Here is a 15981-nt window from a genome sequence, read left to right on the forward strand (position 1 = left end):
TAAAAAACTTTACTTCACACCTAATGATTAAAAGACTGAATGCTTTCCTTTTAATATTGGGAACAAGGCACAAACATCCTCTCATTACTTCTACTCAATACTGTACTAGCCTCAATATCGTTTAGCCTCCAGTACAAAACAAGAAATGAAATATTAGAAGACGAGACATAAAACTGCATTTGCAAAAGACTAGATCATCTATGTAGAGAATCCTAAAGAAACTTTAAAAGTTACTAGAACTAGTAAGTGAATTTAGCAAGACTGCAGGGCAGTGTGATGTACAAAAAACAATAATATTTCTAAATGCTAAAATGAAAAATCAGAAATTAGAAAATTTAAAAAGCTCATTAAAACTGCATCAGAAACATGAAACACAGGTAACAAATAATGTACACAATTCTGGTAGGCTTTTTGATATAAACCACAAAGCTGATTTTAACATTTATATGAAAATGCAAAGGATGTCAATTGGGCTAAACAGTTTTGAAAAAAAGGACAAAGTTGGAGGACTTTACACACCTGACATCATATCCTCATAAAACCAGAGAATTCAAGATAATGTGGAATTAGTTTAAGCATATCCCTGGAGTCGGGAAGATCCTCTAGGGAAGGAAATGGCAACTCACTCCAGTATTCTTGCCAGGAGAATCCCACGGACAGTGGAGCCTGACGGCTACAGTCCATGGGGTCACAAGAGTTGGACACACTGAAGCAACTGAGGATAGACGCAGTTTAAGGATACACACGTGAGTTGACAAAACAAAATAGTGTGACTGTGTCCTTATAAAAGGGAGAAATTTGCAGACACAGTCAGATACTTATAAACAGAAAACGAAGTGAAGACATAAAGAGAACATGATACACAAGCCAAGGGCTTCCCTGGTGGCTCAGCTGGTAAAGAATCTGCATGCAATGTGGGAGATCTGGGTTCCATCCCTGGGTTGGGAAGATTTCCTGGAGAAGGGAAAGGCTACCCACTGCAGTATTTTGGCCTAGAGAATTCTCCCGTCCATGGCAAAGAGTCAGCCACGACTGATCGTCTTTCACTTTCACCAGAAGCTGGGAGAGAGGCATGGAGCAGACTCTTGCTCAGTCCTCAGAAGGAACCAACTCTACTGATCCTCTGATTACAGATGTCCAGCCTCAAGAACTGTCAGAAAATAAACTTCTGTTGTTTAAATTATGTAGCTGTGGTACTTTCATATAGTAGCTCCACGAAACTAATAGATCACTGATACAAACAGCTAAAATTAGGGCTTCCTTGGTGGCCCGGTGGTAAAGAGTCCACCTGCCAATGCAGGAGACGTGGGGTCAATCCCTGATCCAGGAAGATCCCACATGCCACACAGTGACTAAGTCTGCGCGCCGTAACCACTGAGCATGTGCACTAGAGCCCATGCTCTGCAACAAGAGAAGCCACCTCAACAAGAAGCTCATGCACTGCAACTAGACAGCAGCCTCCACTCGCCGCAACTGGAGAAAAATGCCCACACGGCAACAAAGACCCAGCACAGCCAAAAAATAAATAAATGTAAAAAAAGAAAAAAAAAAAGACCTAAAATCATGAAACTTCTAGAGAAAACATAGGACAAAATCTTATTTTCATTCAGGCAAATTTTTTTTCACATGAAACAAAAACACCATCCATAAAGGAAAAAATTTATTGTACTTCATTAAAATTAGAAACTTTAGTTCTCCAAACAACACTGTTAAGAGCGATGAATAAGAGTATGGTATAATTAAAAGTACTTAATTTATATCAGATAAAATAGAATTAAAGCCAAAAACTGTGATAAGAGCTAAAGAGGGTCATTATATAATGATAAAGGGGTCAATTCAACAAGAGGATATACATGCACCCAGAGATATCTCAATATATAAGCAAACATTTTAAAAAACTGAAGGGAGAAATAGAGAGCAGTACACTAATAACAGGGGGCTTCAATATCTCACTGCTGGACTTCCGTGGTGGTCCAGTGGTTAAGAACCTGCCTGCCCATGCAGGGAACATGGCTTCAATCCCAGGTCTGGGAAGATTACACATGCCATGAGGCAAATAAGCCAGAGCATCGCAACTACTGAAGCCTGCATGCCTAGAGTCTCTGCTCCGCAACAAGAGACCTCACCACAATGAGAAGCCCTCATACCACAGCTAGAGAGTAGCCCCCCCTTGCTGCAACTAGATAAAGCCCACATACAGCAATTAAGACCCACCTCCACCATAAATAAATAAAAAATAATTTAAAAAAACCACTGTAAATAATAGATAATTCAGATGGAAAATCAGTAAGGAATATTGAATTTAGGCTACAAACACACTTAACAGAAATTTACAGAACATTCCATGCAAAAGCGGCAGAATGTATATTCTTTTCAAGCACACATAGAACATTCCCCAGGGTGGATCAGATGTTACAGCACAAAACAAATCTTAATAAATTTAAGAACAGTGAATCATATCAAGCAATCTTTTCTGACCATAATAGTGTGAAACTACAAATCAATTAGAAGGGAAAAACACTGGAAAATTCACAAATATGTGAAGATTAAACAACATACAACTGAATAACCAACAAGTCAAAGTGAAATCAAAAGAGAAACAAAAAAATATCGAGACAAATAATGGAAACACAATATACTCAAATTTATGGGATGCAGCAAGAGCAGTTCCAAGAGGGAAGTTCATAGCAATAAACACCTACATTAAGAAAAGAAAGATCTCAAATAAACAACCTAACTTTATATCTCAAGGAACTATAAAAAGAAGCAGTAGTAGTAGAAGGAGGAAAATAAAGATCATAGCGGAAATAAATGAAATAGAAACTAAAAAGACAACAGAAAAAAAATCAATAAAGCTAAGGGCTGGGTTTTTAAAAACATAAAATAGAGAAGCCTTTATACAGACTTAACAAGAAAAAAGAGAAGCTTCAAATTCAAATGAAAAAGAAGAAATTACAACTGATACCACATAAATACAAAGGATAAGAGGCTACGATGAACAATTACACACCAACAAACTGGACATTTAGAAGAAGTGAATAGATTCCTAGAAATGTGCAACCTACCAATCTTGAATCATAAAGGAGTAGAAAATCTAATAGATCAATTAATAGTAACGAGGTTAAATCAGTAATCAAAAACCTCTCAACAAACAAAAGATAAGAACCAGAGGGCTTTACTGGTAAATTCTACCAAACATTTAAATAAGAATACCAATCCTTCTCAGATTCTTCTGAAAAACAGATGTGGGGGGAATACTTTCAAACTCATTTTATGAAACCACCATCATTATCCTGATAATAAAGCCAGATAAGGACACTACAAGAAAATTACAGCCTAGTACCCCTGATGACACAAACACAAATATCCTCAACAAAATATCAGCAAACTGAGTTCATTAAAAGGATCATACTCTCTTGGTGAGGGTGAAATAGGAGAGCAAAAACGCTAGCTTAAAACTCAATATTCAAAGCACTAAGATCATGGCATCCAGTCCTATCACTTCATGGCAAATAGGTCGGGGAAAAAAAATGGAAACAGTGGCAGATTTTATTTTCTTGGGCTCCAAAAATCACTGCAGACTGTGACTGCAGCCATGAAATTAAAAGACGCTTGCTCCTTGGAAAAAAAGCTATGACCAACCTAGACAGCATATTAAAAAGCAGAGCTATCACTTTGTCAACAAAGGTTTGTACAGTCAAAGCTATGGTTTTTCCAGGAGTCATGTATGGATGTGAGAGTTGGACCATAAAGAAGGGTGAGCACTAAAGAACTGATGCTTTTGAACTGTGGTGTTAGAGAAGACTCTTGAGAGTCCCCTGGACAGCAAGGAGATCAAACCAGTCAATCCTAAAGGAAATCAACCCTAAATATTCACTCGAAGCACTGATGCTGAAGCTTCGACCTTTTGGCCACCTGATGCAAAAAGCTGACTCATTAAGACCTTGATGCTGTGAAAGACTGAAGGCAGGAGAAGCAGGTGACAGATGATGAGATGGATGGATGGCATCACTGATTCAATGGACATGAGTTTGAACAAACTCCGGGGCACAGTGAAAGACAGGGAAACCTGGCGTGCTACAGCCCATGAGGTTGCAAAGAGTCAGGCGTGACTTAGCAACTGAACAACAACAACAACACATCATCAAGTGCCATTTATTCCAGGGACGAAAGGATTTTTTCAACACACCACATTAACAAAATGCAGCATCCATTCATGACAATACCTCTTAACAAAGTGAGTGTAGAAGGGACGTACCTCAACATAATAAAGACCATATATTATCAGCCCACAGCTAACATCATATTCAATGTTGGAAAGCTGAAAACTTTTAAGATCAGGAACAAGACAGGATATCCACTCTTACTACTTTTATTCAACATAGTACTTACTGGAAGTCCTAGTCAGAGCAGTTATACAACAGAAAAAAAAAAGGCATACAAATCAGAAAGGAAGCAAACTGTACATCTGCAGATGAAATGACACTATATACACAAAACCTTAAAGGCTCCACCAAAAAACCTGTTTGAATTAATTGAAAACTTCAGTAAAGTTGCAGGATACAAAGTCAATATACAAAACCCCATTACATTTCTATTAATATACACTAATAACAAACCATTGGAAAGAGAACAATTTTATGTGCCATGCATCAAAATGCAACTATAGAAGACATAAATAAATGGTAAGATAACTCTATGTTCATGAGCTAGAAGAATTAATATTGTTAAGATGTTCATACTACCCAAAATGATCTACAGATTCAATGCAATTCCTATAAAAATTCCAATGGTATTTTTTACAAAAAAAGAAAATAAATCTTAAAATTTGTATAGAATCACAAAAGACTCTAAATACCCAAGGCAATCTTAAGGAGAACAAAGGTGGAGGCATCATGCCTCTGATTTCAAACTATACTTCAAAGTCACAATATTGGGATAAAAATGGACATGTTAAATGAATGAAAAAGAACAGAGCCCAGACATAAACCCATGCATATATGGTCAATTAATTTATAACAAAGGAGCCAAGAATAAACAAAGGAAAAGGGCAGTCTCTTTGATAAATGGTGCTGAGAAAACTGAACAACCACATGCAGAAGAATGAAACTTAAGCCCAGTCCTACAGTATACACAAAAATCAACTGAAAATGGAATGCAGACTTGAACATAAGACTGAAACCATAAAACTCCTAGAAGAAAACACAGGAGGGTAAACTCCTTCACATTGATCCTAGCAATGATTTTTTGGATTTGACATGAACAGCAAAAGCAAAAATAAACAATTGTGATTAAATCAAACTAAAAGCTTCTCTATAGCAAAGGAAACCATTAAAAAATGAAATGGAGAAAATATTTGCAAATCTTGTATCTGATAAAGGATTAATACCCAAAACATATAAAGAACTCATATAACACAATATCAAAAGAAAACAACAAGTCCCACCTATCAATTAGAGTAAAAAATGGGCAGAGGAACTTAATATTCATTTTTCCAAAAGAGACATACAAACGCCAACAAGTAAATGAAGAAGTGTTCCATCAATAACCAAGAGGGAAACGCAAATCAAAACCACAATGAGGTTGTCATCTCCCACCTGTTAGAATGGCTATTGTCAAAAGGGTAACAACACACACTGACAAGGGTGTGGAGAAATGGGAGCCCTGGTGCACTGTCGGTGGGAACGTAAATTGCAGGCACTAAGCGGAGAAGGCAAAGGCACCCCACTCCAGTGTTCTTGCCTGGAAAATCCCAGGGACAGGGGAGCCTGGTGGGCTGCCGTCTATGGGGTCGCACAGAGTCGGACACGACTGAAGCGACTTAGCAGCAGGCACTACGGAACAGTACGGAGGTTCCTCAACAAATTAAAAATAGAATTACCACGAGATCCAACAATTCCACTTCTAGCATACAGTCAAAGGATATGAAATCACTATCTTGAATGAAGTCTGCACCCTCATGTCAGTGCATCATTATTTACAATAGCCAAGACATGGAAACAACCTCTATCTCCATTGACAGATGAATAGATACAGAAAATGTGATGTGTATATACAGAGAGAGACAATGATATATTATTCAGCCATAAAAGGAAGGAAATCCTACTATTTGCAATAATATGGATGGATCTTGAAGGCATTATGATAAGTGAGATACGTCAAACAGAGAAAGACAAATACCGCATGATTTCACTTACATTTGGAATCCACAAAAACCAGAGCTGGTGATTATTAGAGCCAAGGGGTCAAAGGTGGGGAAAAAGGGTCACAGTGGATAAAGTGGTCAAAGGGTACCAATTTCTTATTATAACATAAATAAGTTCTGGCAGTATAACATACAGCATGGCGACTGCAGTTAACAACATTTTCTATCTGAAAGTTGTTAAGAGAATGGATCTTACAAGTTCTCATCATGAGGAAAAAAAAAACTGTGTGATGCACAAGAACTTGCTGTGGGGATTAAGTAGAAAGTGTGCGTGAAGCTCCTGACATAGAGCACGCACAAAATAAATGTCAATTATAATCTTCCTCTTTTCCCCTCCCATATCAATGCTTATCCTGATTCTTTTGCCTTGGTATACACTCCTTCCCTTCCATCTTCCTTATCGCTGAAAGGTTATTCATTCTTTAAGTATCAGATGAAATGCTATATTTCATATGAAGCCTTTCACATCTTTTTATCAACCTGAGAAGAGCACTTTTTATTTTAGCTTCACTTTTTACTTTTCATATTTTACTGTGGTGAATGTTTCCCTTACCAGACTATAAGCTTTTGGAGGGAAGGGACAACATATGGTTAATCTACTTCCTGAAATTTAACCAGTACTCTATCTTTAGAAGGTTTAATACATATATTTACTAAGAACAGAAATCAGAAAAGCAAGTATGCCCATCAGAGTTCGGGGAGTTAACCTGGAGTTGTGCATGTGGAGGTAGTGAAGTAAGTGATTAGCAAGCAAGAATCCAAGACAAGAGAGAAGATAAAAAGAAGAGAACTTCTGACGTGGTTTTTCCATCTCCCAGATAAGTTAGGGATCCATGAAACCTCTATATAGAACCCCAGAAACTTGAGCTGTCTCCCTTAAGATTTCTTTCTGGTTAGGACTTGAGTACATTGTTCCTTGATACTCCTTTCTCCATCTCTAGAGTAAAGACTTAAATTTAGATTAAATGATTCATAATGTCACAGCTGGAATTACATATTAGAAAACACCCAAACTCAATCATTTGACAGATACGGAAATGTAATCGACAGAAGTTAAATTATGCAAAGTTACACAGTTAATAAACAACAGAGCTGGGAATTCCCTGGTGGTTTATGGGTTAGAACTCTGTGTTCTCAATGCTGAGGTCCTGAGTTCAATCCCTGGTTGAGGATCTAACATCTGGTAAGCTGTGTGGTGCAGCCAAAACAAACAAACATACAAACAAACCCAACAGAGCTGACCTAGTTACAAGCTCAATACTCTTTCACTCTACTTAAACAACAGTTAGAATTCTAGCATATGTCAAAATGAGTGTACAATATGATCATGAGACATATATGCTATATATTTTTGCCAAATACATCCCCTTATTACCACAATACTGATTCAAATTCAGTCCACCATGATATTCATTTTATGCTGGCTATCTCTGTAATAAATAATTCTATTTTATATTTGCATGAAGTTTACCCTGAGTTATCTTTTATTGAGCTGTATCTTGTCTATTTCTTTGGTGTCACTAGAATTTTTCATAGATTATAGTTTCCCAAGCACTTGACCCATCTGACCCAATTCTCACATCTATATTAATGAGGGAGCAACATTAACCCTATATAACCCTGTAGATAATCAGTATGCCTCTGTAGAAATAAAACAACTAAGCAAAATTTCCAAAGGTTGAGAACTCAGTAATATAATCTCTACAAAAACATTAGTTATGATTTCTAGAGGGCTCAAAAAAAGAGAAATAATAAAGTCACAAACTGTATTTAAGTCAAAAACCTTACCTTTAAGTTAAAAGCCAGCAAAAATATTTTATTAAAACCTCTGTTAACATTTGCTGAAAGGGAAACTAAAAGCAAAGACACTTAAAGACATATAGATGGTCTACAGATCTACAGAAAGATATCTAATCTTACTTTAGGCCACATTTAAAAAGATGTCACTGTTAACACACAGGAGATATGGGTCATTTTCACAAACCACATAACATTTTTTGACTGTTAATTACTTCTACATTAGAAAATAAGGACAAACCACATGAAGCATAAGGAACTGAAACAAAAACAGTAAGAGGAGGAGCATGAACCCAAATATATTAATCTTACTGATAGAATTTTTAAAACATAAAGTATACTAATTTGTTTGAAACATAGGCTTGGTCCATTAAAAAGAAAGTATAACCAATTCATACTACTTACATGCATAGTTTTATGATAAAATGTAGCTCATCCATCAAATCAAGAATACTAAAGAAATTCAGCTAAGAGTCCTTAAAAAATGGCAGGGTATGGGGCAGAGGATGAGTAGATGAAAGAAAATAAAATCGCCCTCAATTTTTAAATGTTCATATACTTTGATATATATTAAAAGCTCGTTTACCTAATTTTTAAGAGACAGAGAGTGGTCCTCCGGCAGTTTAAGTAAAATCAGGATCGAAAGGGAATGAAGAGGGTGTACAAAAGGGCGGCACACAGGGCCCCTGGAAAGAAAAGGTGGGGACCTGGACTCAGCAACCTGGATGGCTGGGCCCCATCCTCTTGGTAAGTACACTTGATGCCTTTTTTGTGCCTCCTATTAATACCTGCTGACTTTTCTCTGAAAACCAGTGAGATTGCTTAAGTCCTCTTGACCCTACACTGATTCTCCTGGTCTTAAAGAGACAAACCGAATTAGTACTTTAAAGCTTGGATATACTCTGCAGCTGTTAGACTCCGACATTTCAGACTACAGGCTTTTAGTCTATTAGGACTCTCTCCCAAACGGTCTGAATTAGGATATAAACACCTGATTCATCCATATGAGTTCACTCATTGTTGCATGCATAATTTATAGAAAAGCAGTAGAAACAATATTAATCAGAAAAACTGTTGACATAAGTAGCATACACAGTACCTTTTGATAAACAATGGAGCAGACAAGGTCCTTGACAGCAGACAAAGATAGTTCCTGGGCTTCAATGGTAATGCTCTCCCGTGTAAGGCCAATCTGCAGCAGAAATGAGACTGTGTGCACTGAGCCTCTGGAGTTGGTAAGTGACGGCGCCCTGAAGCTGCCATCAGAGAGCCGCGCGGAGAGTCCCGTTTTAGGGCTGGAACACGGAGATGGAGCCGGGAGCACAGCAGGAAGAGTGGCAGGTATTACGGACTTCTGAGCTGATGGAGGAGAACTGTTTGCAGACATCTGCCTTTCTTTAATCTTCAAAACAGTTGTCAATTCTTTTTCAATGGTTATGAAGAGGCCTTAAAATCACAGCGGTAAAGAAATGACTGTAGTTTTGGATTTAGTTGAAAGCTTCTTTATTTCCTCCTTTAAGCCACTCATGCTGATGATGGCAAGTTCTACAACTCTGAGTTGACTATACCAAAGGTTCCACTTCCCTTAATATCAGTCCCATCAAAAAAGTCTTGTTGTTAGGACCACAACCAGGGTTTTGGGAAGGATTTAACATCACTGAATTATCCTCATCAGAAGACAGCTGGCATTGTTTATCTACTAAACATCTTCACCTATTTTAAGTCTATTCTTGTCGCTCTCTTTTAATTTCAGAAAATACATAATGAATAAGAGTTGTTTTCCTGTCAAAATCCTCCTAGTTTAAAAATTAAAGTGTTTAGGATTAATCTATTCAGTTCGTATCCTTTGGTTCATTGATCTAACGGGACACTTTCTCAAATGTCCACACCTTAAATCACCTTCTCACATGTCCTCATTTTCATTTTGAAGGAGTAAATTTTTCCAAGGTTAAGCACAAAGCTTTTTAAAATAGAACAGGTATATTCCACTTGATGAACGCGTCCATTGAGAAAGGTTGATGCTTTCTGAAATGTAGGTAGCCTGGAAGAAATTTTTTTAAAACTTTTAATATTTTATACTCACTTAACATTATTTTTAAATTGTAAGAATCCTTATGCTTTCTTTAAATAAGCTTTGGTTGTATGTTTATAATTCACCAATAAATTTTAACGGGTAGCCATTTTACTGGGGCCTACTTATCACAGCCCATAATTTCAGGGACAGTCTGCTGCTCAAAAAACAAAACAGAAACAAAACACACCCCTGACATTCCTCACTAACACCTGAAACTTAAGGAAGGTCAAAACACTTTATTCCACAAATACACAACTGAGTTATGACAAAAACAGAAAAATAGAAGCGACAGAAAAGAAAAGTAAAACTGATACTGTCATAGAAATAAATACCACTCAGTTGTACAAAAGATATATAATACTGCCCTAATGTAGACAAAAGTATTCTTTATTGTATTAAAAGTTTAAATCTAGACAGAAAACTAAAAAAGCATATACTAAACAGAGTTATACAGCACTCAAAGAAGTGTAAAAGACACAATTAAAACAGGAAGATCGGAAAAAGTGATCTGTCACAAAAAAATTTCTAAAAGTAAAAAGAACACTAAGCACAGTTATATTTATCACAGTTTTTCATAAAGACAGTTCAAAAACTAAAAGCATGACCTCGTGGCTAAGTGAAATGGCTGAAAAAGAGATGGATCTTTCTATTTAGGTTCCATCACATACCTGTAAACAATCCTAATAATAACAAAGAGTGAAGCACTCCAAGTAGCTGCAGAATGGCTCTCTGGACGGTGGTTAACAGGACTAAATAAATGAGGATCAACATAACATAAGATCTAACATAAGATATAACTATAAGATATAGTATTAGGAATGAGAAAGTTCAGGAAAATGAAGGCTTAAGAAAAAACTGCCTAAAATTAACAAAAGCTTTTAGAACTACATTCAGGTAAACAATTTGTAACTCATCTTACATTGTACAGCACTTAACATCTTATAAATGTTTATACACTTTATCTCATGGTATCTCTTTCGAACTTGACAACGCAAATACTACTTTATTATTTTTGCAGATGAGAAAACTGAAGAACTAGCAGATAAAGTAACCTGCCCAGCATCACATGGTTATTAAGAGGTGGAATAGGAATTAGGACCTACTAGGTAGGCAAGCTTCATCCTTTCCGACGCAGTGGTATCTCCACAATAACATACTATTTCTCAAAGAGAACAAGGAACTGAGAAAATCACTGCTCAGTGAGGACGTTGTTAAGGTTGAAAGAGCACAGAGAGAAGGCAGAATTGCTCAACTTGTACTTTGCTTACCTTCTCTCAGTTTTTAAACTAAAACTGTAAAAGAGCACTGAGAACTGAAACTTGAGCCTGGTGAATAAGAGAGACTAAAAGATCTTTGAGAGTACAAGTCTGCAGGTCCAGATGCAATCTACTCCATATTGCAAAATCAGTTAAGTGCAATCACAAACCTGACTCTTAACCTTCCCGGAGAAACAGGTCAGAGAGAACAACCACGGACTGGAGATGTGGCAGAGTTGTTCCAAGTTTTGTGGGCTAGAGGAATAGGGAAGCAATTTCAGAAACTACAAAATATAACCTTAATATTAACCTTCAGTCACATGTGAAAACAGATTATGAAAGCAAATGGTTTCTGAATACTTTCAAAAGCATATTATGATCACTAGAGGTGAGCTTGAATTCAAACAGAATAACACCAAATCAACTAGACTTACATCTTTGAAAAAATGTGATTATTAGCCTTTTTAGAAGGAGAAAATAGTAACTCACAGTAATTGAGTTCTTTCTGTCAGACGCTGTTCTAAGCATTCCGTGTGTTTCCTCATTTAATCCTCACGACAATTCACTTTATAGTTGAGAAAACTGGTCTAGATACTAAAGGACTTGCCCAAGATCACACAATTAGCAAAGCCAGAAAAAAATTAAGTGTATTCTGGCTGAAACAATATTCAAGATGGTATTCCATGCTATTTTTGTAAATAAGCTGCTTAAGCGTAAGTTGGATGTTAGTGTAGTTTGCTGCTCTTTATCAACTTAAAGAAACCTTTAGGAGAGTGCCTTGGAACTCTGGTCTTGGCCCTACATTATTTTTGATTATTTATAAGATTACAAAGACATGGAAAACATGCTTATAAAATCCTCAGATTGTACAGTCTGAGAAAAATAAACTAAAATTCAAGTGAACTATAACAATGACAACTGTAAAGCTCTGCATTTCAAAAGTTAATGTGCAATATTGAAACGGAGAAATGCTGATGTAGAACCTGTTCATTAAAGGAGTTATCAAACCAAGAGTTTAACAGCAGCTGCTACTAATAATATGAGTGACTAAAAGAACTAACATAAACCCAAATCCCCAGGACACTGAGAACACAGCAGCATCAACCAGTATACTGGTTGCTAATCAGGTTACATTACTACGTTACATTTTAACCCGTCTACATTTTTAAAGGCTGTTATTGATTTTCAAAGACAATAGAGTGTATATCCAGATTAAGGTGAAGATAATGTCAAGTAACAAATTATGCATAACAAAAACGAATAAAAAGATGGTCTTCAAATATCTGAAAAGTTGTTAAGAGAGTAACTGTTTTTTCCCCCTATTTTTAAAGGGATGATTTATTTCTTGCTCTTGGTAACAATGTATTCACTTACAAAGTGTTATCCCTACTTACACCACACAGCCAGGAAGTTGTGTTGATGGACAACTTGTGGATACAGAGCAAACATAAGATTAAGGAATTAACAGAGAATAATTGGTTTATTCAGTATCACTGCAGAGGGCAGAAATAAAATGAAGACAACAGCACTCTTTACTTACCTTACAGGATGTTAATGAGGACTGCGCAACTATATGGACAATACACTTATGGCTTATCAGAAGTGCTCAGTAAGTTTCAGCAATTTTCATAGTATTTAGAGTAAATAATTAATAATTAAGCTCCCACTTTACACTAAACTCTGCAATTAAGATACACTTTATTAAACCCTTGCTCTGACCACAGGGAATCTGTTTAACTCTTTTACAGAAAAGGAGCCAGAGTTTCAGAATAGTTGCTTGCCCATGACTATACAGCTAATAAGTGATGGAACTGCAATTCACATCAAAGTCCCTCTGACTCCGAAGACCTTGTTCTTTATACAACTTCATGTCACCTCCAACAATCTAGAACATGTTTTCTCATGAGGTAAAAGGTTCTCAACACACATGACTTGAGTAGTTTCAAAAAAAGCTGAATAAACTTCATAAAAACGTCAGCAAAATATCTATGAATAGTACTGCATGCAGGTTAAATACTTTAAATGACAAGATACTGCTGTGTTCAATAATAACAACTTATTTTTGACGGCTGTCTTCCCACTAAATTTCCAAATAATACCTGCTAATGTTAGCCAAATAACAGTACCTGTCTTATAATTACAATCAATGATCAGTACTATCAATAACTACTAGTAAACTATGTCTTACTTTTATATTAAAGTATTTGTTAAAGTTTCAGCATGAACACAAATAGAAAAAGTGAGCTGTCTTAGCTTTTGCCCACTCATCCCATCTGTTTTCTCTCTGTTTTGTTTTATGAACCTTGATTTGATCTGAGATATAGCCTTAAAACATTAAGACTAAATTAAAAAAAAAAAAAAAAGAAATACCTCTATTTTGTCTTTATGTTTCAATCACAAAACAAACAATAGTACATTTTACTAATTTATAAATCAATTAGATATGTTTGTTCCTAATAGCTATGAGTTGGCAAGCATTTTTATTTGAAACATCTCAAATACTCTTTTGGGGAATTATCTGTCATATATTTTATTCAAATAAGCATAAAATCTGTCACTATTGTTGAATGGAGTAAAAAAGGTGGCATATTAAAGGAATCTTGAGTCCAACCTGCCCTATTATTACTACAGGGTAAAAACAAAGGTCCTGGAGGCTAGAGAACTTAACTGAGAGTTACTTCATGGTAACATCACAATTTGAGCTCTCTCTCAATCCTTCCCTACATTTACATTATCTCATTTCTTAGCAAAGCCTCTAATTACAAGAAGCTCAAAAGCAGCATTTTCATTCAACAAATGTGATGGATCAGATAGTAAAGAATCTGCCTGCAATGTGGGAGACCTGGGTTCGATCCCTGGGTTGGGAGGATCCCCTGGAGTAGGAAATGGCAACCCACTCCAGCATTCTTGCCTGGAGAATTCCATGGACAGAGGAGCCTGGTCCATAATGTCACAAACAGTCAGACATGACTGAAGGACTAATACTATACTTTATCATTTGCTAGACTGTTATGAGAAACTCTACGCTACTAGTGACCAAAACACACATGGCTACTGCTCTCCCTGGAGCTTGCTGTGTGATACGGGATACACGCATTAAACAAATATTCGTATTAACAGCAAAGCAATTACAAATTATGAAAGGTGATATGGCAGAGTATCTTGAGAGGACCTAATTTCAACTGGGGTCACAGGCAAGGCACCTTTAAGGAAGCTAAAACCTAAAGGATAAGTAGGAGTCAGGGAAACAGAGAGAGAAGCAAAGAGGATTCCAGAAAGACAAAACAAATCCAGCTAGTAGATACTTCAAAAGGGAAGCTCACTATTTAGTGTAGCCAATGTCCTTCTTAAACTCAGTAAAGGTAACAGTGAAGAGGTAAAACACTTTCTCTATTCAGAATAGCGTAATATTTACCATGAATCTCTACTAGTAACAGGTTTTCCTGGTTTGACTTAGTTTTGTGTGCTAGGAATGCTAATGAAAACAGATAATTTTTTTTCTTCTGTTGATAAGTACTGTATTATTTTAATATGTAAAAAAGCATGTGGCATTTTTCAGTGCAATACTTTACAAGTGTCCTGAAGTCAGTATCCATGTTCTACCTCAATACAGGCTTGACTTTGCTTAATAACCCTGATGTTGCTTTTATAGTGTATAAAAAATACAAATAACTTTATTGTTGGTTTTTAAAAAATCATAGTTTCTAGCAATTCCTACATCTATTTATTTTCAAAAATGTAACTATTACCTTAGATTAATATAAATACTTTTCCTCCTAAGAGCTCAGCATTAACTAAATTGTTGCTGGTAAAATTCTGTTCATCTAAAATAAACCATGGGTATTTGCATCTCAGTCTTTCCCACAGTCAGAGAACAGAGAGTGAGCACACCAAGTCCGCTCTCTCAGGCAGTGAAAACTTTATCTGCTGTTAAGATTACAAACTTCCAGTCTACGAATTTATGTTGGGCTTGATGTATCTACATCACCTCTCTTTGCATCAGTGGTATCTGAGAAATCTGACTAGCTAACAGCCAGTGAGCTATTTCATACTTATGGTCACTATAAACTGACCACAGAAGTGGAGAAAACTTTTCTCTACACTGAAATTAAAATTAAAACATCTCCAGAACATTATCTCAAGTTTTTTCATTAATGAGACAACTGCTCCAAAGAGGCTCACATACAAGTTCAATTTGAATTACATAATCAGAGAGACTCAAAGGACTATCTGCACAGATTATAAATCACAAGCATAATTATTATTAAATCAAATTTAAAGCTGTTATTAGCCAATAATTTCCTAATATCAAGTTCTCTAAAAGTAGTTTCTTTTTAAAATGAGCAATTAACTTCAATATGGTAATATTTTCATCAACTTTAAATGACCATTTATTCTCTTTCCTCCTGTAGGGGATTTTTCCAATTCTTACATAACTTTAAAAACTTAATGTCCGAAAACTTGATGTATTAAACTTTTGGGGGGATATGGCAGTTTTTAGATGAAACACAACCCACTAAGAGATATTTCTATTTTAAACAGGTCACCTCACGAAACTGAAAGCTTATAAAACCTATATATTTAAAAGACTCACTACGATTCATCTCAAGATAATAAACAAGTCAACATTCTTAACTCAGGATGGAAAA

General features: G+C 36.1%; 1 protein-coding gene across 2 annotated transcripts in view; it reads right to left on the reverse strand.

Moving 5' to 3' along the window:
* PRKD3 (protein kinase D3) overlaps window positions 1–15981 on the reverse strand; it is an 86016-nt gene that overhangs the window by 68530 nt on the left and 1505 nt on the right. For both annotated transcript variants that reach the window (XM_043468328.1, XM_043468329.1), the window contains exon 2: window positions 9102–10043. In XM_043468328.1, the coding sequence (XP_043324263.1) occupies window positions 9102–9389 (288 nt within the window). In that variant the 5' untranslated portion in view covers window positions 9390–10043. The remainder of the gene's footprint in view (window positions 1–9101; window positions 10044–15981) is intronic.

The sequence above is a fragment of the Cervus canadensis genome, chromosome 5 (assembly GCF_019320065.1).
Source record: "Cervus canadensis isolate Bull #8, Minnesota chromosome 5, ASM1932006v1, whole genome shotgun sequence".
Lineage (NCBI taxonomy): Eukaryota > Metazoa > Chordata > Mammalia > Artiodactyla > Cervidae > Cervus > Cervus canadensis.